The sequence below is a fragment of the Manis pentadactyla genome, chromosome 2, assembly GCF_030020395.1.
Source record: "Manis pentadactyla isolate mManPen7 chromosome 2, mManPen7.hap1, whole genome shotgun sequence".
In the NCBI taxonomy this organism is placed as follows: domain Eukaryota; kingdom Metazoa; phylum Chordata; class Mammalia; order Pholidota; family Manidae; genus Manis; species Manis pentadactyla.
This window is the reverse complement of record NC_080020.1, coordinates 221,009,359-221,034,496: the sequence shown is the minus strand read 5'-3', so window position 1 is coordinate 221,034,496 and position 25,138 is coordinate 221,009,359. Positions and strand designations below refer to the sequence as shown.

General features: G+C 57.7%; 1 protein-coding gene across 1 annotated transcript; it reads right to left on the bottom strand.

Moving 5' to 3' along the window:
* Window positions 1-1,381: 1,381 nt before the first annotated feature.
* Window positions 1,382-23,109, bottom strand: SDC1 (syndecan 1). Its single transcript, XM_036881660.2, has 5 exons — window positions 22,766-23,109; window positions 5,590-5,671; window positions 4,312-4,784; window positions 3,562-3,697; window positions 1,382-3,403 (listed from the first exon to the last, which is right to left on the bottom strand). Exons 1-5 carry the CDS (start codon window positions 22,829-22,831, stop codon window positions 3,234-3,236), a joined length of 927 nt encoding a protein of 308 aa, XP_036737555.2. The 5' UTR covers window positions 22,832-23,109; the 3' UTR covers window positions 1,382-3,233.
* Between the last annotated feature and the right edge of the window lie 2,029 nt (window positions 23,110-25,138).

The following is a 25,138-nucleotide window of genomic DNA, read 5'->3' as shown; positions in this document are numbered from 1 at the left end:
TCAAGGTCATGGGAAGTAGGGCAGCAAGCCAAGGCCTGAGGAAGGATGGACATAAACTCCTTGAAGTTGGGGTCCTGAGAAATTTGAAGATGATGTTTAAACCCATTCACATTATAGCTTCTTCACAATTAGTCTTACACACTCAGCAAAGCCTAGTTTATAACACCATCCTGTCCTGGCAGTGCCCAGGTGTGGGGGGTGACCCAGGGCAGAGGCACAGAGTAGGAATAATTAGCAGAGCGAGTGGACAGAGCAGTGGGGCGAGGGCACAGTTCAGCCTATTTGAATATGACAGGAGCTGGTAGCCCAGGAGGCTGGGGTCATGGGACCTTGCTGGTCCCACGTGAGGAGACACCCTCCTGCGGTCTTAATACCACCTTCAGCGTGTGCACGGCCCATTGTGGCTCAGGCTGTCGAAATCCCAGCTCCCCTGTTCACTGGTGTGAGACCATGGGCAAATACTTCCTCCTTATACCATGGATTTTGGCTGCAAAGTGGGGATAATTAATAGCATCCCATAGCTGGCTGAGGAGTTATAGGTAGTGAGGAAATGATCTGGGTGTCATGTCTAGCAGTGTCCCTCCCATAGTAAGCTCGGGAAAAGTATTACTATCCAAGCTTCCCCTTCTTCAACTGTGCCTCACTGTCCAGCCCAGGGACTGGCAGGAATAGGCAGTCAGCATTTTCGGTCTTTTCTGAATGACCTGAGGTCCTGTCTCAGCCCCAAACCCTTAGAGAACAATGTGTCACGCAGGGTAGAATTCACTCTGGAGCCTGCCGCCCCTGCCCCACTGGGGGTGCATGGCAGGCAAGGAATGGCCCTCCTCCTCTGCACACCCAGGACACCCCTGGGGTCTGGCATCAGGGACTGGCCCACACCTGGGGCCCCAGGCAGGGACACCTGCCATGGAGGGGCAGCTGATGATGTGGTGGGGGTCAGCAGCCAGGACAGGACTAAGGGGCGGGCAGCGAGAGGCCCTAGAACACTGGGGCTCCTGCCTCACACTAAGCTTTTTGACCCCTAAATTTTACCTGCAATTTTTTCCCAATGAGCAGACAACTCTTTTAGACCATTGGCTAGTTGGTTTTTGACAATGAGCAAACAGAATAGCTAGCAAACGTTGAGTGGGGAGGGAGCTCTCATGTCCTTGAAGAAGGGAATGATCTAGGAGAGGGGGGTGGCTGGGCAGGAGGGAGGGAGGGAGGCAGAGAGCCCTGGCGGATGGTGAAGGCTGGGCGGAGGGCTGGGGGAGGAGGGCAGGGGCGGACACAGCCCCGCCCTACAGCAGAGGAACAGCCACAGCACAGCCCAGAGCCAGCCCCCCTTCAAGGTGACAGGAAGGACACTGCCAGGCCAAGGAGGGACAAGCATCAATACGGCCCGAAATGACAAGTACCATTTATTAGTTACACGAATGGGCCCAGCCACAGGCTCGGCACCGCCCCACAGGCCAGCAGACATGAGCAGCCACGGACCCCTTGCCCACCCCTGAAGTCATATCCGGTCACACACTCTGGGCAGAAAGTCCAGTACTGAACACAGGGCCCAGGTTCCCTTCATCTGGCGGTGCGTCACTCTGAATCACAGACAGCCCCCCTCGGGTGGGGGGTGCCAACACAGCAGCTGGAAGGTTGTCAAATTAAAGCAAGGACAGGAGTTCCCAGGAGCCCTGGGCTAGGGGGCCTGTGGTCCCGGCAAAGGTGTGAGAGGACTAGCCCGGGCGTCTGAGGCAGGCCTTGGCTCCGGCGGCCTGGGGTCAGGCTGCGCCGGGGGGCGGTCACAGCTTCTTCAGCCACTTAGGAAGCCGGCGCTTGGAGCTTGGCGACAGACATTTACATCAGGTCTCATAACCTTGGCTGAACCTACCGCCCTCCAGGAGATTTCTAGCAAAGACAAAAACAACAACAAAAAAAGCCAGAGGGCCTCCGGCCCCAGAATCACTCCCACCGGAAAGAAAGGCACAGAGCTTTTAGCCAAGTTTCCTGGTACCGCTGGTGTTTAGAGGAAAGGCCGCTCACATCCACACCATGGGCACAGAGAGAAGACGTGACAGTGGTAGCGCTCACGTGATTACTTTATATTAAAGTTTATTACATTTGGAAAATCTACTGTACAGGGAAAAACCCATTGGATTAAGTAGAGTTTTGCCAAAAGCAAAAGACTATCACTCTTTGGAACATTCCTGATTTCAGCCCAAGGCAGGGCCACAGGAGCTAAGCAAAGGTGAGCCTGGTCCTTCGTGGAGCAGCTCAGTGCCAGGCGTGCCCACATCTCTCTCGTCACCTTCTAGGAGAAAGTGTCCCCCCAGAAATGGCGCCTGTGGGAGACCCTCTGGGCCCACGGCCACCCCCCACCCCACGGTCCTCCTCCGCCCCAGGCTGAGGGGTCAGGATTCAGTTCTCACACAGGCCCCAGCAGCAGCCCCAAGTCCACAGACACAGGGACGACTGCTTGAAGGAGGTGACTGCCCACGGCAGCTGGGATGGGCCAGCCCGCCGGCAGGGCCGCCCAAGACACACTTCAGACCCCGCTGCATGCGTGAGCAACAAACTCAGAGACAACACACAAACTCAGCCTATATGGTAGCTTCCAGATTTGGTTCTTCTAGTTCAAAAAAAAAAAGAAAGTCTTCTTTAGCGCTGATGCTATCTCCTCACCGTGGATTAGGGAAGATGGGGGATAACCAAATCAACTTACTTAACTTACCTCAGAAGTAACAAAGTCTACTGGGCTATGAACAAAGAAACTAGAGGAAACATGTGCAAAAACAAGTCGATATCTAAAGCAGACCTCCCCACCAAACAAAGTGAACTCAGTGGGCCCTGGACTCCTCTCCCCGCCACTCGGCAGCGCACGCCCCCAAGACGGTCCGTCTTTCCAGTAAGTGCTACGGGGGTGTCAGCCCCCAGCATCCTCCAGCCACAGTGGGCCAGCCGGCTCCAACAGGGTCTATTTTCTCTCCAGAGCTGAGAAGGCACTGCTCCACTCTGGGGAAACGGAGTCAGAACGGTGAGATGCCAGGTGCTGGCTGGGGGAGAGGTCATACGCGAGAGCGCCCCGCACCCAAGTCTCCAGGCAGAGGTTGGAGAAGCAGAGAACCCCCAGTGTGCCCCGGGACTCCGCGGGCAGGGAGCGGGCCAGCAGGGCCGGGCGGCGGTGTGGTAGCAGGGCCTGCGGTTCTTCATGGACGAGGCGGTGGGGCCTGCGAGGGGGGGCAGGGAAGCGGTCCCCATCAGGCGTAGAACTCTTCCTGCTTGCTGGGCTTCTGGTAGGCCCCGCCGTTGGCTTGCTTCGGCTCCTCCAAGGAGTAGCTGCCCTCATCCTTCTTCTTCATCCGGTACAGCATGAAACCCACCAGGCACACGGCAAAGATGAGCCCCACGAGGCCTCCGGCGATGACCCCTGGGCGGGCGGACAGAAGCCGGCTCAGCCCTGCTGGCTCCTCGGGCCAAGCCGGGGTCCCTCCCACACGGGCAGCCCCGCAGGCGGCCCTGGCTACGCTCAGCTGCACACCAGGGCTAAAGACAGCTCCCCGCCCACCCACCTGAGAGAGAACTCACCTCCCAGCACCTCCTTCCTGTCCAGGAGGCTCTGCGAGGCCCCTGTGGCCCCCTGATCCGCTGGGGGCTGATTCCGCTGGTCAGGCTCCACAGCAGTCCCGGCCGTGTTCTCTCCAGACAGGTCGAAAGTAAAGTCCTACGGGAGGGCAGGGACAGGGTCAGGCTGGCAGGGGCCACCGCCAGCAGCAGCTGGTTCCATTTCAGGCCCAGAAGCAGTTCAAGCCCTGCCCCCCCAAACGTCACCGCTGCCCTCAGCTCAGATACACCCAAACCCAGACCTCCTGGACCCCAGCTAGGCCCTTCTCGCCACATCACACTGGACCCTGGCTGGACTGTGGAAAAAAGACCATCCAAGTGATATAAAGTACACATTTTTACATGAAAAATGAGTGTAAAATGTAAAGTACAACAACCTCATAAGAGAAACACGACTTGGGAGAACTTCTGCACTCAGAACAAGAGCCTTGCTTTGCTTAAGTTTGGGAAGCCCTCTTCTCCATGATCTTGAACAACTCGCTTCAGTCCCCCTATTCAGTCTGTCCTGCCCTGGCTCAGCCCTGAAGGCAGCAGGAAGGTGGGGCCTGGGGACCCACCCTCCCAGTGGGGAGCACAGGGTGCTCCCGGGACACAGGGTGTTGGGGTGCCAGATGACCGAGCCAGGCCCCCACCCCGAAGCTCTGCTCTCCCAGGCACGAGGGCCCCACCCACCCCACATCCCAGGAAATGCAGAGGATGGCAGAGGGCACTCACCGGCTCCCCAGAGCCCTCAGGGAGCTGGGTGGAGGCTCCATCCTCAGCAGCCCTCTCGGTGGCCGAAGGACCTCCATCCTCCACGCCAGGAGGATGAGGGTCGAGCAAGCCGGGTCCTGTGGGAGCTGAAGTCTCATGGTGGTCAGGCTGTACGTCCCTGTGGGCATGGGAGGTGGCAGGTGCCTGGGCTGTGGCGGCTCTCGCTGTTGACACCCAGTGGGTGGTGGGCTGCGGTGTGGTCTCCCTGGGTGGATGGGTGATCCCCTTCTCCCGGGTGGTGAAGCCAGGCTCTAGCTCCGCCAGAACCACCCTCTCCCTCTCCTGGGGCCCCTCTCCAGCCGGCAGGATGGAGGCGGAGGGGGCAATGGTGTCCATGCCAGTGGGCTCCGGGGCCATGGGCGGGGCTGTCAGGAGCCCCATGTCCCTCCCGGTGGAGCGGGTCTGCTGTGACACGGTGGGGTCCGGCAGAGCACCTGCAGGGCAAGAAGAGAGCTTGTTGGGGTGAAGCTCAGGCTGTGAGGAGGGCCCGACTCTTCCTTTCATGAGAAGCGGTGTCCCCCAGGGTAGAACTTGCTGAGGCTACACTCAACTTTGGAAAATGAGTCAGGAAAGCCGCCCTTTTCTGTTGCACGTGCCTGGGGACAGCCCTCTTCCTGTGGCTCTGAAGCCTGCTTCCTGGGGGTGCGCAGGGCTCCTCAGGGGCCTTACTGGCTTATCCCCAGCACACGTACCTCTCTGGCCCCCTCCCTGGTCCACCTGCCCTCCCCCACAAGGCCCAGGCTCCCAAGAAGAGGGCCCTGTATCCTAACCCCCAGCTCCCAGGCCCCTGCCTAGACCACTTCTCCTGCGGATGGCACCCTGCCCGGGTCCAGAGGGCCTCATCTGGGAGGCCTCCCTGACCACCTTCAGCTCAAGATCTCGCTCCCCCAGGAAAAGGGGAAATAGGAGAGATAAGGGAACATTCACTGAAGATCTGCACCCCAGCAGGCTCTGCACTGCCTCATAGCTCCCAACTACCTTATCAAGTCAAGATATCATTTCCATTTTACGGATGAGGAATTTAAGACTTGGAGAAGTCAAACAGACTTCCTAAAGGTTGTCCACTGAGTTAAAGAGGAGAGCATGGGCTTGCAGCAGGCAGCCCGCAGGGCCTCCTGGAACCCACAACATCCCCTCCTGGTGGGGCACACCCCATTTTCTTCCCTAGTGTTGCCCTCTGGGCCCAGTCAGGGGCTGCCTGACCACCTGCCTTGGGGCGGGGCCCTCATGCCAGCTCACCTGCGCCAGAGCCAGAGAAATTGTCAGAGTCATCCCCAGAGCCATCCTGATCTTCGGGGGGCACATTTGTGGCCACAATTTGCTGGAAAAGGATCAGGAAAGGGTATGAGTGGAGGCTTGGCAGGGGACCTACTACTCCAGGGTCCCAATCCTGGACAGGTGAGTAAGCTGCCCCCAGCCCCACACACACCGCATAGGAAAGAAGCACTCGTACATGGCTCCAGGACCCCGGGCTCTGGGCAGCCCTTTGGTCGCCCACACATCCACTCATGCTATGATGGCACCCAGCCTGTTTTCTCACCCACAGGAAGGACTAGGTCCAGGCCCCCCAGGGAAAGGCAGCCAGGTACCCATCAGGCTGAGGACAGATGACGCTGATCTAAAAGGGGCTGCATCAAGGAGGCCCTACAAATGGGCTGTTGGACTGCAATGGGGGGGCCCTATGTGCAAAGAGCACCCCAGGAATACTGCCTGCCTGGCCCAGCTCCAAGAGGCCACAGGTGCCACAGTGCACACACATGCCCAGCTCCTGAGGCGAGGCCGCGCTGGCAGGAGCAGAGAGTGGGCCAGAAGAGGAAGGCCACAGCACACGCGGCTGAGCAGGCCTGTGCAGAACTGGAGTGGGGGGCATACCCGCACCCAACACCAGCTCCCCAGGACAGCAGGTAGGGAAGGGCAGACCCAGCAGCCAGGCGGTAGGAAGGGCAGTTAGGTGTGCCCTGTTCAGCAAGGAGACTGACCCAAACAACCCTGGGACACAGTCCATGTCAAGGGGGCCTCAATGTCAGAGGCCAGAACAAAGGAGAAAGAAGCAGAACAGCACAGTCCAGACACTGTGGGCTTTGGAAACCCCCAACCTCTGCCACTCACTGGATGAGTGGTTCTGGGCACATCACTAAACCCCTTACGGCCTCAGTCTCCCCACCTGTAAAACAGGGACAGTAGTATCTACATTCCAGGATCGTTGCAAAAATCAATGAGTTTATGCACATCAAGGACCTAAGAGAGTCTGACATGCAGAAGCGCCCCAGCAACCACGGCAGCTGTCCTAACTCAGGGAAGGCTGCTCAGCATGGGGAAGAGGATTTGGGGGCCTGTCTGGGAAGAGTGGGGGGCAGACGTGGGTTTCAAGAACAGAGAGGCAGGAGGAAGTCAGCTTACTGGAAGCTGTGTGCAGACCTGTCAGTGAGCAGGCCTTGCCCAAGGCTGGGCTCCAGAGAACAGGCCGCCTCGGCCCAAGAGGCCTTGCCAGGGCTGAGGCCCTTCACTCGAGCAGAGCAGAGCAGAGCAGAGACAGACAAGACTTTTGGCCTCCTGAGGCTGCCTGGGGCAGAGCTGGACCTCCAGGCTCCACTCCCAGGGGCCATGTCTTCAGACACAGGCAGAAACTAGGAGGCTAGAAATACCAGAGCTTCCTTTCAAAGTACAAAACCCAAACTGCACCTCTCACCACCCACAAGAGAAAGGTTTTGGCCCCAGAAGGGCCTGTCTGAGGTGTCGTGGCCCATCTATGACGAACAGTCATAGTCCCTGCCCACCACCCACAGTCCTGCCACATCCTGTCTGTACTGTTGCCAAATGGTGCTTCAAACAAGTATCAGTCCTGCTTCACAGAGCTTCGAATCTGCCCCTCGCCTCCCCCGAGCCTGCCCCCTTCAGTAACAAAGAGCACTGCCCATCAGGCAGGCACAGAGTGGGTACCCCCCGACCAGGCCATGGGAGACTGCTCCCAACAGGGCAGCTTGTGGGGGGCAAGCCTTCGAGGACCCCCACCCCCACTCACGGAGTCACCCATCACCTCTGCCCGCCCTCACATTCTCCAAGGAGGCCCTGGAGCCAGGCACCTTTCCCAATGCACCAACTCCCCTCCCTTGGAGAGAAAGCTTGGTGGACATGGAACAGGGGGCCGGGATCTGGCCAGACCAGCCTCAGCTGCACCGTAATGAAGGTCCATGCTACCAGAAGCCAGGGCCACAGGGCCCAGGTCCTATTTCACAGATGAGGAAACTGAGGCCTACAGAGAACTCGACAGACTGGGGATCTGGCAGTCTTGGAGGCGAATACCAGTGCGGTCAGCCTCTCTCGCCTAACCAGAGAGGCCCCAACAGGTGAGCAGTTTCCCAGGAACGGGCCTCCCTCCTGACTAGGTAAGACTTGAAATCTGCCTACTCCCTAAAAACAATTTGTTCCCGCAACTCTGCCTGGCTTATCCCTCTGCGATCTTGTTTATACAACAAGTTCTTAAGCAAACGTTTTCTCCACGGAAACCAGCTCCCAGGCCTCAGGGCCACTTTCCCCTCTCAGAGCCAATCTCCAGGAGGGGATGGGCTGTGGTGACCTCCTAAATGCCCTCCAGCTGGAACCTTCTGTGATAGCCTCAGCTCCCTGGGGTGGAAACTTGCAGAAACTGCAGAGCTGGGATCACCAGGTGCCAGCTGACTCTGGAGTTACGGGTGAAACTCCCAGTTTCATACAGCAGGCCTGCTGTGCTAAGAGCCTGTGGCTGGCTGCCTCCAAGGCAAGCCAGCAGGTACCTGTAATGGGGCCCTCTAACCTCTGCAAGTCCCAGGGAAACTCAGCTCTTCATACAACAAATCCACACCCTTGTGGTCTAAACTCACACATTCAGTGTGCTCAAAGCAACAGCCAATTTGCTCCTTCCCCATGCATAGCACAGACCCTTAGAAGCCTACTGGCCTGAGAGGCCAGGCTTGGCTCCAGTAGGGAGCGGGGCAGATGTGGCCTGGGGACAGGGAACAGGAGAGGAACTATCAGCTCATCTCCATCTCAGCCACCCTGCTCTCTTGGCCACAGCTTCTGGACTCAAGAAGTCCTACCAGCTCTTACCCGCACTGGCCACAAACAGGCCACCCTCCACAGCAACCTCCATCGGAGTGGACCTCTTGCCCTGGTAGGTCAGAGGGCCTGGGTCTGTGGTGCAGCATCCCCCCAAGACACCCTGGACAGGAAATTTCCTTGGCAGGGTCAAGGTCAGGATACCAAGTGGGCATCTCAGAGAGGTTCAAGAGAGGATGGTGGACCCGGGGGCTTCTAACTCCAGGCTGACCAGAGAAGTTGCCCATCTGCCCACTCCCCCAACCTCTGCCTCCCCATTAACCATAGCCACCAGATCCAAAGACCTGTAGTTTCCAAACCATGCCCTGAACCACTAACACACGTCACCTGCTGCTGGACAAAACACAAATCCTGCAAAAAGCATCGCCAAGTTCACAGGATCATGTTGCTTTCAAACCAACACAGGCTAAAAGGACAGTGCCGTGTGGTGGTCACAGACTGACATTAAACAGGGTCCTCAACTTCAGAACTCAGAGGACCATCATCTGGGGCTTTGGGGAGAAGAGAGTGAGAAATGTTCTGGTTGCCCTGAAGCTCCCAGACTGACCCCCGAGAGGGTAAGACCATGCTCACCCCCTTTCAGCAGTGCTGGGGGCCTCGGTGGTGCGGCAGCCTCTGCAGCATGCAGTGGAAAAGAGAGGTGTAGGTATCTGTTGGTCATGACTGTCCCGCTGTGGGACAAAAGCCCTGGCTGCTGTGCTGGAAGCTTCGGGTCCCTCAACCCGAAAGCCCTCGCAGTCACGGGGGAAGCCGAGGGTAAAGAGCTGCCTCTTGCCAGGGCTGGGTCACAGCCGTTCCCGCACAGCCAGAGGTGGTGCTGATGATGGAAAGGGCCCCCAACTTGGTCCAGGAGCCCAAGCTGTGGGTCAAAAAGCAGGCGGCCCCCATAGTCACACCTACAGGATAAATACCAGTCACCCCACCATCGAGAGCCCACTAGAGAGCAGGCATCCTCAAGGGGCTTAGAAGAGATTCACAGGCATTTTTTAAAGAAATTTTTACCCTCTTGGTTTCTTGATCAGATCTATGGATCTATGGGAACTGGGCCAGTTCCCCCACCCCCAGAAGTCCCGAGGGCTGAGGTCTCCAGGCTATAGACTCCCGGCCTTTACCCACCACCTGTGCATCAAGATGCCGAACTGGCCAAAGGTAACATCCAAACCATCGCCTGCGTCCTGCCAGGGCCTTTCTTCTCGGGGGTCCCTGAGAATCACCAGGAGACTGTTAGAGATTCAGTGTACTGGGCTCCAACCCCGAGGCTGATTCAGTGGGTTTGGGGCAGAGGCCCAGATTCTGATGTTGAACAAGCTCCCAGCTCGGCAGATTGCAGAGAACAATTGTCTGGACAGGAAAAGGCCTCATCCGGACAGGCCTGGGGGCTGGCAACTGGGGGAGGCAAGAACCCCACATGGGTCCAGTGTCCAAAGAAGAGGCACCAAATAGCAACAGAGCCCCCATAAACAAGCCCAAGGGGTCCAGTGATCCAAGAAGGGTCTGAACATTCTCTGTGCACTTCTGATGTGTCCACTCTTGGCAGACAGTACACCCACCACAGTGCCTGCCCAGTCTGCAGGAGAGCCCTCACCATGGAGCTGGGGGACCCCAGAACTTTCAGAGGCAGCACCCCTCAAGTCCTAGCAAAGAAGAGCAAGACTCTTCTATCCTGAAAAGCTGGGCTGAGCCTCTGTACCCCCTGCCTGGCTGAAGCCAGCAGGAGCAAGTGGGAGAGAATGGCTCTCCTCTTGGGGCAGGGAGTGGGGGGCATCCTGCCTGTGAGGCCAAGGGCCCAGGGAGGGAAACAGGGGCTACAGGGCTTCCGTGCTGCCTTTCAGGGGAACCTACCTGCCCGGAGGGCGGCAGAGAAAGACAATGTTGCAGAACAACCAGCCCCACTCCTGCGGCCCACCAAAAGCCCTATTGCCCTGCAACACTTTCCCTTGTCTGGGGGATCATTTGCACCCCCTCGGTTAGTCCTGGCTCACATGGCCTCGCAGGCCTGAGGGGCCAGGGAGATTAAACCTAAAGCACTTGGGATCAAGGATCTCGGGGAAAGGACAAAGCCAGGGGCCGTCAGCCAGAGGAGTCCTGACCAGGGTGGCCACCCCAGGGTGAGGTCCAGCTCTACTACACCCTTGTTGGGTGACCTGGACAGCTCTCTGCCTCTCTCTGGGCCTGCTTCCCACCTGGTTAACAGAAGGGGCTTAGGTGAAGAATGCTAAACTCCCTTAGGGCTCTGGTAGGCTGGGCTGGCACCTGGGAGCCATGGCCACAATTCCTTATCAGTGAGGCCAGAGTGGATTGAGGGTGACAAGTTAGCCCCAGACAGCCATGCCGGGCAGGGGGGAGGAGCAGGACCACAGCCCCCGGTCCAGGAAGACACCGGGCTCCCTCCTGCCCCAGGATATCACACTGGAGGCAGAGAAACCACTCTGTCTCTCTGAGGGTTTCTTTCCTAACTTGGGAGCTGCCGGGAGAGCATGCTTAGGCCACTGAGGACAGACCTTCTGGGTTCTGCCTCGAGACCCTGAGGTACCCCCCCAATCCAAGACACTCCCAGGAGGAAGGGGCGCCACCAGGGCCTGAGGGCAGCATCAGCATTTCCGGCCTGACAGGCATGGTGATTTATCAGCTCAGTGTCTCTCCACAGAGAACCAAATCAAGCCGAAACCTGCAGAAAGGGTGATGGGCTTGGCCCGGGGCCGGAAGGGCCAGGGAATGTGCAGACACGCAAAGAGGGGGCTTCTTCTGCCTCCCCCTGGAGCACCCACGCCAACCCCAACAGCGCTTCTCCTGGGCCGCTGGGCGGTGCAGCTCTCAGGGGGCCTCCTGGGCATGCAGCCCTCCCCCCAACCTCCTGCCACACGCACACCAACCCACCTCAGTTGTCCCCACCCTGCCACTCGGAGACAGACCTCATCACTCAGGATTCCAGGGTAGGGCTGGAGTGCAGGATGGCATCCGCACTTGGCTGTACAGACCTCTTTGCCATAGCATTTCCCATGGCACTGAATGCCGGGGCTTTACAGATGGGAAACTGGAGGTCAAGGTTGCAGAGCCCTTTCCTCTGCTCCATGCAGCCTCCCTGGAGAATCCCGAGTGGGCAGGGCTGTGTTGAGGGGATCCTGGCAGCCAGTGCCAGCCCTGATTCCCAAGCCAGGTCAGAGCTGCCACCAGCACCCCCATATCCATCCCTTTGCAGAGCTGGCGTCCGCCTCCCAGCCCGCGTGCCGGGACTCGTCTCAGAACAGGCCCAGCTGAGGGCTGGGTGTGGGGGCTGCAGAGCTGGAAGACCAGTTCCTCTGCTTTTCCCCACCTGCCAGGACCCAGGCGAGGCAGGGCAGGATTCCACTCAGGAGCTGAGCAGGGCTGCGTGGCTCAGCCAAGCCAGCCACCGTGCCTGGTGCTGCCCTGGGAGCCCGACAAGGGGCGGCTGCGGAAGTGACTAGCCCAGCCCAGGTCATAGCGTGGGCTGTTCCCAATTTACAGGGTGACCTTGGAGGAGCCCTGCCTCAGGTGGTGTAACAGGGGGTTCCTAGTTCCAAGGGTATGCGCCTCAAGGGGCAGCCAGGTGCAGCAGCCACAGCAGGCTGCCCCTATGAGGGGTGGTGGGCCGCAGACACGGCATTCAGCAAGGGGAGGACCCACAATGGAAGATGGGGGCTGGGGGGGCGACTCGATCACACTGGCTTGGTGTCACTGCTCTCAGCTTCCCAAGGCGGGTTACGGCCTGGCAGGATGCTGGCGATGTCCCCAGCCAAGGCTTCCAGAGCCTTGAGCCTCCCCAGCCTGGGCTGCCCTAAGGAGGCGTTCCCAAGGCCAGAAGCTCGGGGCAGGGTCGCCCAACCAGCCCCCACGAGGGGCTTCTAGAGACATCCTCCCCCTGCTCTGGCTGCAGAAAGTGTCCTCAGGTTTCACAGAGGCAGAAACGTGCACCCCAGTCAGGGCTCCAGCTGCGCGTCCAGGGGAGCACTTTATCACCCGCACCTCACCTATGGGGTTCCTAGAGCTGCAGAGTACCCCCTTTAAAACGGAGTGTCTCTGAGAAGGCTAAGGGTGTCACTCGCACTGAAGTGTCAATCAGCTGTATATGGGAAAGGGTCTAATTCCGGAACTGGGGCCCTGGGGGCAGGTAGGAGCTAGGGAAGACGGGAAAGGAGAGTGAAAGGGAGGCCAGAAGATGCCAAGCGCAAAAAAAAAAAAAGTGTCAGAATGCGGTCGCCAACCAACCCCATACCAAGAAGAAAGACTAATTAAATTCCCTTTGCTTCCACTTTGAGCCAGATATACATGGCCTCTCCTCCCACGTACAGAAGAATAACGGACCAGCCTGGGAACCCGCCCCCGGGATAAATATAATTCAGACCGAGTCGGCACTGAGGCTGCTGAAAGGCCAGAGACACAGGAAGGCAGAGAGCCCTTGACAGGGTCCCGTGGGGACCACGGCAGCGTGGAGCTGGGACTTTCTGGCCTGAATGGAGGTAGGCAGAACTTTCTGGGAAGGCCAGGTCTGCACAGGCTGGGCTTGCTCCCAGACTACTGGTGAGATCCTGGCCCAAAGAGAAGCAAACCAGCCTGGGCTGCTTTCCCATCAGCCTGCCCTCCTCCCTCTTGATGTCTGCAGGGTTCACACAGCCTCAAACATTCAGTGCTGAGCTCCCAGGCCTTTGCAGCATCTGAACACAGTAGGGCCACTTTGGCTGAAGGGAGGGGGGATATAGATGTAGTCCCAGGTGTAGAAGCCCAGTCACCCAGAAAGGGGAGGTGGCTGTACCGCCTTGCCCAGGGTTCAGGGACAGTAATGGGGTGGAAGGACCTAATGTGTCTAGGCTGGGGGTTACTTGAAAAATAGAAATACCTGAATAATGCCTTGGGAAAAGACAGTAATGGCAGCTAATATTTATTGAGTGCTATGTGCCAGGTATTGATCTGAGCACTTTACTGGAATTAATTTAATCTTCACAACAACCTTAGGCTCTAGTGCCACCCCATCTTACAGATGAGGAAACTGAGGCAAAGGGGACTTAGTCTTTCATCCAGGGGACAAAGCTGATGAAGTGCCAGAGGAAGGGCTTGAGGCCAGGCAGTCCTGCTCCAGAGAAGGCATGCTGTGGACCCCCCAACCCACAGTGACAATCATGGGACTCTTACCCTCAGGAAGAAAAGAACTGCCCTTCCCACTGGAGGCTGCATGGGGGTGGGGGGGTGCACAGGGAGGGGGACCACAGGGTAGGGGGGGAGGGGTGCCTCCCTGGGGCAACCCTCAGTCTGAAGTTCTGGGCACAGGCCCTGGCGGCTTAGCCCCTCACACAGGTGCCCCGGTGTCTGGGTTCACCAGGCCTCCTCCCACCTGGCAGCCCAGTTCCACCTCGAGTCAGGAGCCAGTCCCTGGCAGAAGCTCAGGCAGAGGCAAGCAAAGCCTGGCCTGCCAGCCAAGGCTCACATTTCTGAGAAGGGGCAAAAGCCATGTGTGCAGACCCCGTTACATCAGCACGCGGGGGTAAAACCAGCCGGCTATCTGCACGGAGTGGCTGCCTGCCCAGGCTGGGTCAGGCTGTCCTCTTTATTCCAGCTACAGGCACTGGGGGTTCTCCTCAGGGGACTTCCTAAGTAGAGGCAGCCCCGAAGCTCCTCCAGACTTGCTCCTGAGCCCAAGCAAGGAAGGGTTGTCTTCCCTACGTTATTTCACTGCATCTTTCCAAAGCCCTCTGAGGCAGGACAAGAAAATGCCAATTTACAGATTAGGAAACTGAGGCTCAGAGGCAGGTGAAAAGCAGGCCCAAGATTACACCAGGAGAAAGGGATCAAGCCCTGTAACGATGTGGGTCAGCCAGACTCCATGTCCCAGCCCCCACACACCTCTTTCTGCTCCAGCCCCAGGTGGGACTAACCAGGGCAGACCAGCCGGCGGGTTCTGGATCCCACCTCACCTGCCCAGCCCCAAGGCTTCGGGAGCCCGGACTGGGCCCCAGAACCTACCCCAAAGGTAGGCAGGCATGCACACTGAGGCCTAGGTTGCTGCCGTTAGTTACACTAGGACAAGGGGCACCCATCAGATGCTCAGCCCCTAGACGGGTTTCTAGAAGAATGGTCCTGTTCCACAGGGAGCGTGCAGGGGAGAAGGCAGGGGCTGTCTACTCTTCACACAATTCCCAGAGCCCAGGATGCCTCAGCCACTGCTCCCGACACACTACAGAGACCTCGGGGCCAGCGTCTGGGCTTGAGCCTTCCTAGACTTTACAACAAGCAAGCAAGCCTGCCCCAGGGGAACCTGCACCTCTGTTCAACCCCAAGGCCCCTGAGCCCCCAAAGTGCCTGGGGGGTGGGGAGGGGAAGGGGCAGAGGCTGAGGAGCTCACTCAGCCCAAGTGGGCCCCCATTGTCCTAGCCTGGCCTACAGCTCAGCAGGGTCTGGGCTGCCTGGAGGTCGTGCTGCCCAGACCCTCCCCACGCCCCATCCTGGAGGAGATGTGGTCACCGGGCACAGCAGCACCACACCCCAGCAGGTCTCTCTGGGAGAGGCTGGGGTGACGGCAGCCTCTGCAACAGTCTCAGAGGCTCTGAAACACCCTGCAGCCTGGGGCCCTGCGAGCCCAAACCTGATCGCATGTCTGTCTGGGACGCGCCCCAGATGGGACTCCAAGGCCCCCTAGCCTCCTGGGCAACAGGGATGCTGAGAAGCTACCAGAGAGCAAAGCCAGTGCTGTCTCTGTGTCACTACCATGGGACTGACACAGACAAGGCCCAAGCAGGTCAGGCCAGACCCCGGACATCAGCCGCCACTGTGGCCCTGGTGCCGTGGGACCGCAATGGCAGTTCTGAGGCCTCCCAGAGCCCAGCATGTGGCAGGTGGACAAGCGCACCTCCGCTTCAGAGGTTCCCTCCCACCTCCCCTCATCTCATCCACCCTGGGCCAGCCCCAGAATCCCTGGCCTGCTGAGGGGGCAGAAGGACCCGACAAAGGCTGGTGTGGCCACAGGAAATGCCAGGTAGCCACCACAGGTGGGAAAGACTGAATTCATCACCATTCTGGCAAGACAGCGCTCTTAACTGCCTTTGTAGATCAAGGGCATCCAAGAGCAGTCCCAGGGCAGGACTGGCAGCCTCTACTTCTCCCACTGCCCCATGAGGGGAAGCCCCTACCCTGACTTTCCATGGCCAGAAAAATGACAGCTTCAGCTCCTGACATAAAACTGCTGTACTGACGCAGAACTGCTGGGATAAACCCCTTTTCAGGCTGAGTGACCTCCAGTTGTCACTGCCCCTCTGGTCTGTCTGCACAGACCAACCCTCCTATCTGGTCCCAGTAATGGCCACCCTCTCTTACACGTGTCCCGGGACCAGCTGTGGACCCCCTCACCTGCTCAGGCTCTGGGCTTTAGATATGGTCAAGCCAGGGAGGGCTCATGGATACTCTCCAACTCCCAGAGCCTGAGACAGAACTCTGCTGGGCAGCAGGAGAGGCAGGCCCTGCCCAGCCACCCACCAGTCCTGTGACACATCAGATGCATGACCTAGCCATGGCCGCTCAGGCCCTCGTCCCATTTCACAGATGGGCTCACTGAGGCCAAGCGAGGCCCATGAACAAAGTCGCTGAGTAATGAAGAGGAGAGTCAGAGCTGGAAGGCAGGCTCCCGAGCCCTCCTCCATTTCACTGTACACTCCCCCTGCTCAACACATAGTGGGTGCACGGTCAGGGCTGGTTGGGTGAGTCTCAGGGGAGGACCCGTGGGCCTGGCAGCATGACTCAGCTGATGAGGGGAGAGATAAACACGTCCGCCTTCCCCACTGCCCGGACCTGCCCAACGTGGCTTCTGCTCCTGCTGATGAGCAGACCCGGGGCAGGTGGCCAGGATGCCGGGGTGTGTGCAGAGAATATCACCTGGCCTCCAGCCCCAGCTTGACCTTGCCCAGGGTCCACTATCCACCTCTGGTGGCCAGACTGAGCTCTAAATCCACCTCCTCCAAGCAGCCTGCCCTGCCTTCCCTCTTGATAACCCCTCAGGCAGCTAGTGCTCCGTCGAGTCCCCAGAAGAATAACAGTGGAGGACCCTGAGCCCCAGCAAGTCCCCCAGTGCCACCTTCACCCTTCCCAGGACCAGGTCCCTCTGCAGCTCCGTGGCTGTCAGAGCTGAAGGGAAAGGACAAACTCTTGATGGGATGGGGGACTGAGACACGGGGGGCAGTGACCTGCCCAAAGCACGCAGTTGGAAGCTAAACTGGAACTAGAAAGGACAGGTGCTCTGCTGCCCTGCTCTAGGATTTCTGAACTCAGGGACGGAGGTGTGCCAGAGCTGTAGTTAAAAAGGGAAAAGTCAGCTGGACTGGGAGGGAGGAAGATAGCTTCCTGGTTTCTGAGGAGGAAGTTCCCAAAAACTCAGACTGCAGCCTGACCAGGAGAAAAGCCCAGGGGGGATATCAAGTCAAGACACCTAGGCAGAGGTGCCTGGACACCCAAGGTGCACACAGGCACACGTGCATGCATGCTGCCTCTCTTGTTGCTGCAACCCTCAGGCGAGTCACTGAGGAGGTTTTACCAGGGCTGAGGGTCAGAGGAGGAACAGCGTCCCCATATAATCAGGCTGCTCACAGAGCCATTACCGCCAGAGGAGAGACCCTCAGAGAACCCGAGGCGAGAGAGGACCCCCCACCAAGCTCTCCAGTCGAGTCAACGGGAAGAACCACTGCGCAGCCAGCTGAGTGCAGGAGCAGGTCCAGCCCTCAGCCTTCCCCTCTCTTGACCAGATGAGCCAAGCCCCAATTCTGCCCACTGCACCCCCACCCCTGTAAGACTGTCTGCACACACACTTCAGCCCCATCAGACCCCTTGACTCCCCAACCCTGCATGGCCTGACAGGCAGCAGGAAGCCTGCCCCACACCTGCCTGTCCTCTGGGTCTCCCAGCACTAAGCCCAGGGGAGCTGATTAGGTGCAGGGGACCTTCCAGTGCAGATGCCCCACATAAGCTTCCTGAGGACAGGCAGAAGCAGTAAGATCACACAGACACAGCTGCTCTTCTGGGAGGCTGTGGGAAGGAGCTGCCTGTGTCCCATGAGTTGGAAGTTGCACATAGTTGCTGAAGTGACCCTGAGCAGAGGGTCTTGCCTCTGTGGACTCACCTCACAGCCTGTGCCCCAAACATGCCTCCCTGCGGCGAGGGATATACACGTGCATGCCATCCCTCGGGCACTCATGGCCCGCTCAGAGGGAGGTTCCAGAATGCACACTCCCCTCGAAAGCCCAACCTCTCCTGGAACAGCTGAGAGGGAAATGACGCTGTGCTAAATCCACTCCAGGGTACAAGATGCCGGTGCCAAAAGCCCTCTTTCCACAGACTCTGTTAATCCCATTGCTTCTCTCTAGACACACTCAGGCAGGTTCTCAAAGGGAGCTCTCAACCCAAGACTCAAAAATTGGTCGTTGAAAAGAAGGAAATAAGAAAATAGTTTGTTCTGCAAAACTACTGGGATTCCAGAACCAGAAATCATTTAGTGAGCAATTCCTCATGTGGCTACAGGAACTGGCATGGGAGGGGGCCAGGAAGTGCCCAACACAGGAACCAGGAATCCTGGGTTCTGGTCACACCACTGGTGTCATGGTGCCCACCTTCTAGGCTTATAAAAGGATCTACTAATTCTGCGAATGTTGCCCCAGTACCTAAGATAAAAGCCAGTGCAGGTTGGCCTGCCCTGGGGCCAAGCACAAGGGCACCTACAAACATGGAGAGTTGCCCCCGTCAGGCCATTTTGCACCAAGCCAACGACACATGGTCCTTGAATGGACACCAGTCCCCACCCTGCCCTCATAGATCCCGCTGTTTCCTGGCATAGGCTTCCTGGGAGGAACTCTGGCCTGTCCATAAGTGGCCATTGGTGAACCCAACCCAAGGCCAGGATGTTGTCTATGCTCAGATTTCGCCTAAAGGCCCTGTTCAGGCCAGCTCAGCTCAGCCCAGTCCAGCCCAAGGTCCCCCTCCATCCAAACCACACACACTCATGGTTCTCCAGGATGAAACAGCAAATACCCACAGGGCCTTGCAGGTTTCAGCCAGCCTCACACACTGGGGGCCGACAGCCCATTACTTTATTCATGCCATACCCATAGGCACACACATACATACAAATCCTCCTTTCATGTCAGCCCCTTCGGTGGGGCTCACCTCCACAGGCCTCATCAACGAAAAGGGGGCAATGACATAGGTCATAAAGGCTTGGGCTAAAGATAAAATCCGAATGTGGGAAAAGCACTGGTCACCAATAGGAGGCACACAATTACAGGTAACTCTAGTCATATCGACAGCTAACTTTCCTCTGGCACTTTCATTACCAAACACTTTCATGCATTGCTTATGAAGTGAACACCCAAATGACAAAACAAGAACAGGGAGAACAGGTACGCTGTCCGCTCTGCACGGACACCAAGACTTGGAAGCGGAGTGACTCACCTGAGATTTTGTGGTACAGCAGTGGCAGAGCTGAAACTTGGTCTGGTGCTCTACTTAATCCACAACTGTTTCTGGCCTGCCAAACAGTAGGGGTGCACTACAGTCCACACAGAACATGGCAAGGAGGTGGACAAAGGACTCCAGCTAAGGACAAGGGCCCCCACCAATCAGGATCTATATAGCAAGTTAGCCTTGCCAGGTCCAAGCTACCTGTGACTGCCAAGTCACTTACAACTCAAGCCAGGTGGGGAACTCAGAAGATGGGGTCATCAGGTGATCCCCCCAGAAGGTCATTCACATCTGTTCACTGAGCGAGCCCATGAGCACCTCCTTTGACAGCCTCTTTGTTATTCTAGGTACTATTGGGGATATTGCAGGGCCCTGGCTGGGTCCTGAAAAGCACAAAATCCATGTGTCACAGATGATGAACATTATTCAGGAGAGACCCTTACTCAGAGCTGAACACTATTGTCTTGGAAATAATTCTAACAAAGCTGATTTGCTACTTAGTTCTGCTGGAGAAGAGTGCAAATGAGAACTGAATCAAAAGCTGCCTGTTACGCTTCGGCACACAAATGTCCCTTTTGGCCGCTATCAGACAGGGATGCAAGAGGAAAAAGGGCAAACCAGAATTCAAATTGTGCCAACCTCAGGCCACCAGGCACAGGGCAAAGTGCTCTCCCAAGCTCAATAAGCCCAGAAGACAAATGCCATAACCTGATATGCTGACAACAGTAAGAACGCTGGCATTCAGACATTAAATCATGCTTAGTATTCTTTTGTTAACAGAAAAAGGGAAGTAAATATTGCAGAGAGCCTGCCCTTTTGAAGGTAATAGGGATTCTCAGGTGACTGAAAAAAACCTGGATATCAACAATACCTCTCTCCCAAGGGATTTCAGAATCCAAAATTCTGCAACAGAAAAGACTCCGCTATAAAACACTGCAGAATTCAAGATTTTCACTAACTCCTTCCAGGCCCTTTCTTCTTATCACTCTCCCCACCAATCTGGGTTAATGAGGTTTAACTGGAACCCACCGTGAGCCACAGGTAGAGGCTTACTCCACCCTCCCTTGTGGAGCTGAAGCCAGAAGTGACATCACCCCAGAAGGCTCTGGGCCCAGGCCAGGCAGTTACTGCCTCCCCCACCCCCACCCACTCCGCCAGACCCTGGGGAAATGTCTCTACTAGCCCCCATAATTAAGGCAAAAGGGGATTTTATGCCTTTCAGAAAAGAGAAAGAGAGGAAAACTGTGAAGAACTATTCCAGAGAGAAACAAAAGACCACAACACACACAAACACAGCACAGCACAGCAACCTTTTAGACAAACCTGTTCTCATCTCTTGGGAGAGGTTTTGAGCAACCTCCTGCTTCCGGTGCTCATTCAAATTCTGGCACCCAGGAGCTACCTCACTGGTCCCCAGGGGGGTTCTGACCTGCTTCCCAATAGGGCCACAGGGAACCCTGGGAGAGTGCTGGAGCTCAGCCACCTGTGGACACCTCCTTGCATTTTAGGCCATGCCTCTCTGCCTTATTTCTTTTAGGAAGTGGTCAGAGGAAGGCTCTGAGAAGGCACTTTATGCCCCCACTTTTAATCAAATATGGACACCCACTGTAAGAGGGAGAGGACAGGGTTGAGAAAGTTTAGTGTTTTCAGGCTCAACTCAACCACTTCCTCCAGGAGCCCTACCACCACCACAGCTCTAATGAGCCTCCCTCCCTTTCCTCCCGAGACTCAGCTGCCCCCAGGGCCCCGTGCATCCACATTGTATCAAAGTTTCAGGGTGAGAAATAGTACCTCATCCTGCAGCATCTGCCCCTACCCAGCACAAAATCGGGGAAACATGGTACCCAGAGAATCTGAAATCCCATCTGCCTCTTGGTGTTAACGAGTGCTCTTGGGACCCTTCTCACAGGAATGCCAGCCTCCCCGAAGGTGGCAAAGGAACCCCCACCACTCCTCCCGCTCCTAGCCAGAAGCAGGTGGACAGCCCCACGTGGGCAGGTCCCACCTTGGGCCTGGAGGGAGTGGAACAGCCAGGTGACACCAAGTGGGCCAGGGAAGCAAGCCACACCCCACCACTCTCTTCTCCAGAGTATTAACTGCGATTCAAGTTGCAATCTGAGTCCCAAAGAAGCCACAACCCTGAAGAATAAGAGAGAAGCCAGACCCCAACTTCTTGGACCCAAAAGCCAGGACTGCACTAGAGACCCAGCTCAGAAAACCTATCTGACCCCATGGCTCTCCAGATATGGCACCCCAACTCATCAGCAATTTAAGAGGCATCAGGGACACGCTCCTGGGCTTCAAAAGGCTTCCAAACCCAACAGTCAGCTGGAGGGGGCACTTCACAGATCAGCCTGGAAACCCCCTCATCTGAGCTAGACTCTTTTAAATACCCCAAAGGTCTCAATGCCTGGTAGGTACTATTATTATAGAAGGACCCGCTTTACAGAGCAGTCGCGTTGCTGAGAGAAATGTCCAGAAGCCACGTTACAACTGGAGGACCGGGCTACTTCAACCAGCCTCTTTCCCTGCCCACGTGCCTCCCTTTGCCAGGGCTGGGGAAGTGGGGCCGGCCAGATGTGGTGGCGACACTCCGCCACTTCCGGAAGGGGGAGAGCCCGTCGCTCCGCACCTCCCCTCCCCATCCCGGGGGAAGGCCCACCCAGCCCGCGGGGAGGATTCCAGCACCGGTGTGCAGGCTGGGGGTGTTCGTGGGCACCCGGCGGCCAGCGCTGACACCTGGCGGCGGCCGCGATCCCAGCCACAGCAGAGCCGGCGCTGCGGGGCGGTTCCCGGGGAAGGGTTACAGGGGCCGAGAACAAAGCGCCCCCGTTGGGGAAGGCGGGCTAGCGGACGGCGGCTGGGGCGGGAGATCACTTTCTGGAGACCCTCGGGAAGGTCTTTGTCGGCCAGATTCCTGTTTCGAGGGGACCCACTCCTCGCCAAAGGCGGATGCTGGAGTCCTACCCAAAGACCTCCCCCCAGGACCGGGCTCCACATCTGTCCCTCTTTCCCCCCGGCTCCACTGCGCGGGCCAAGGGACCCGCCTTCCCTTCGCGCGGCTCCAGCACAAAGCCAGGCCGGGGGAGGGGAAGAGCCATTCCGGGGTGCACCGGCGTTGAAGCCGCCCGCCCTGGCCGTGCCCAGCACGGGCACGCGCCTCTCCGCGGGCAGCACAACTTCAGCAGCCCAGAAGTTGGGTTCCTGCTGGTCTCCGGCGTCCTGGGACCAACTTCCCGGAACCTCTCGCTGCCAGCTTGGCCCGGGTCACCTCGGGCAGCCAACGGACAGCCGGCGGGCCTCACCTCCGCCCGCCCGCGACCCCGGCGCAGTCCTGGCCCCAGCTCCCAGGCAAACGCGCCCTCCGGCTCCCGCGCCGACGCCGCTGCGCCCAGACTTGGCTCCGCCGAAGGGGCCGGACGCCGGGGCTCGCCGGGCTGGTTTAAATTTGGGTCTGCGGGCGGGAGTTGTGGCCGCGGTCACTGCATCCTCTCGGTTCCCCGACGGGAAGCCTAGCCACAGGGATGCCCCGGGTGACCGGGTGGGAGCCGGCCACCCCGGGCGCTGCCGCAGGCTGGAGGGCTCCGACAGAAGTGGAGCAGTTTTACATAATTGAACACGGGGCCCCGGTGCAGGCTTCACTCCGCTGGGCGCACGAGCCCTCCTCCCGGAGCAGCAGAAACTACGCTGCGCCAACCGACGGCGGAGGCAATGGGGGCGGGAGCCCTGGTTTCGGGGTTTGGAGTTCCCAGGCCCGCTGGGCTAGCGCGGGAAGAAGGGAAGACCCCGTTCCCCTCCCCCTCCACGTGTCGCCGCCGGCACCACGGGTCGGCCAGCCCCGGCTCCCCGCCGCGCCCCGGGCCGCACTCACCGGGAGGGCCGGCTGCAGGCGCAGCGCCAGCGCGCAGAGCCAGAGCCAGAGCGCCGCGCGCCTCATGCTGCCCGGACCGGCGACGAGAGCGTGGGCCGGGGCTGCGCGGGTCTGGGCTGTGCGGGGCTCCGGGCCGGCTCTGCCGGTTCGCCCCGCGCGGCTCCCTCGGGCAATGTCCACCGCGCGCCTGTCTTCGGCGAGGACTGCGGGCTCTGCCGGCTGCAGTCCGCTCTCCACCGCTGGGCTCCTTTCCGCTCAGCTCAGCTCCTGCCCGCTCCTCTCCGGTGGAGCTCCGCCTTATCATAAACCCACAAGCCTTTTGCCGTTGCAAAAACTAGCCCCCCACACCCAGCTCGCCAGGTCTCGGGTCCAGCCCCAGTTCCCACCCCCTGGAGCTCCGCCCCCTGGGCCGCCCAACAGGGCCTCTCGGAACGCCCCGCCCCTGTCCCCGCCCCCTCCTGCACCGCGGGGCAGTCTCGCTTTGCTCACGAGCTGCGGTCCGGGCTGGTCGTGGCTCCCAGCGTTTCAGCTCAGCTGCTCCCTGGGGGCCGGGGCCGGGGTGCTACCCCTTCCGCCCAGGCACAGAGCATTGAGGCGCTGTCCTGGGGGGGGGGGGGGCAGTAGTTGGTCTAGGGTGGGCGCCAGTCTGCAGCGCCCTCTGGGCGTGGACACGGAGCTCACACCAGGTGCGTTGGACTCCCAAATCCGGCGGGATCACTTTCTGGGACTGTGTCGGCGGCCCCGGGGGCCCGGAGGTGAGCGGGCCTGAAACCAATCTACTCTGCGTCTCGCTTCCTCAGCACAAGTTCCCACCTGCGCTCGAGTTCTGCGGCACTCCACGAGGTGTTGGAAACTTGGGGCCTTAACTTTAAAAAGCTGGACGTGTTCAGAAGGAACTGTAAAAAAAAGAGTTTTCCTCGTGTTTCTGTAGAAGACAAAGCCCTTCACCCTTTGAGCTAAAATAAAAAATAAGTGGCTTTGCTCCCAGGTGACCTCTGGCCTGCAGATCTGAGAAGCACCCCTTGAGGTCCTGCTCCTTCGTGATTCCCTGAGAGGTCCTGGATCCGTGTTTCCATCACCAATCAGGCACCGCAGTGCAAAATGGCTCCGCAAGCCTGCCACATAGGTGTAGGGCAACCTTGAGAGAAAAGAGGAAGAGGAAGCCAGGCCCTATGAGCAATCTGGTAGGCAGGAGCAGCAGTGCCAAATGACCTTCATACCTGGACCCAGAGACCAAAGATGGCATCCTCCTCTTCCATCCTCCCCAGGCATCAGACGACGCTGGCCTTGATTGGCTGGAACTGGGAACCTAAAAACTCCCCTGAGGTGACTTGGCCTCTCAGGCAGTCTCAGTGTTTTTCTTTAACAGATTAAAAATTCCTGGGTCCTGGGTTATGCAGGCAGGGATAATTGGCTGCAGGCCCCTGGATTCTCCTTCACCCACCCAGCAGGTTTGCCTGGAGCTATACAGTTTCCTCGTCCCCATCCCAGCCACACTCCACAAGAGCCACCTTCACCTAGTGCCTTTCTCAGAACTAAGGAAATAGTTCCCTGAAGTCCCCCAATATACACACTTCTTTTCTCATCTCGCCGGCTTGAAGTGGGTCCCACACCTTCATGCAGCCATCGCTGGCCAGCTGAGTACCGGTGTATGTGTAGATTAACCTTCTGGAGGCTTGGATTTGGGGGTGCCGATGTCAGTGACTTCATAAAGCATATCAGATGCATGAAAAGGCATTCTTCAAGATGATACAAAACATTTTTCCAAGCAACTTTTTCCCATCATGAAGCACTTTAGAATTGTTTTATTGTGAACTATTTCAAATATATAATATATATTATACATAAAATACTTATATAATAAATAAGTAAAAATAAAGCATAATGTTCCTCGAAAACTTAAAAATAGAATATGACCTAGGAATTCCACTTCTGAATACATACCCAAAAGAATTAAAATCAGGGACTCAGATATTTGTACACCCATGTTCATGGCAGCACTTTTCACAATAGCCAAAACGTGTAAGCAGCCCAAGTGTCCGTTGACAGATGAATGAATAAACAAAATATGGTACATACATGCAATGGACTATTATTTAGTCCTAAAAAGAAAGGAAATTCTGATACGTGCTACAACATTGGTGAACCTTGAAGCGTTCAGGCTAAGTGAAACAAGTTGGATGCAAAGAGACAAATACTGTGTAAGTCCACTTATGTGAGGTTCCTGGAATAGTCAGACTCACAGAGACAGAAAGTAGAATGGTGGTTGCCAGGGACTGTAGAGTGGCAATGAGGTATTATTGCTTAATGGATATGGAGTTTTAGTTTGGGAAGATGAAAAAGTTGTGGGGGCGGAATGGTGGTGATTATTGC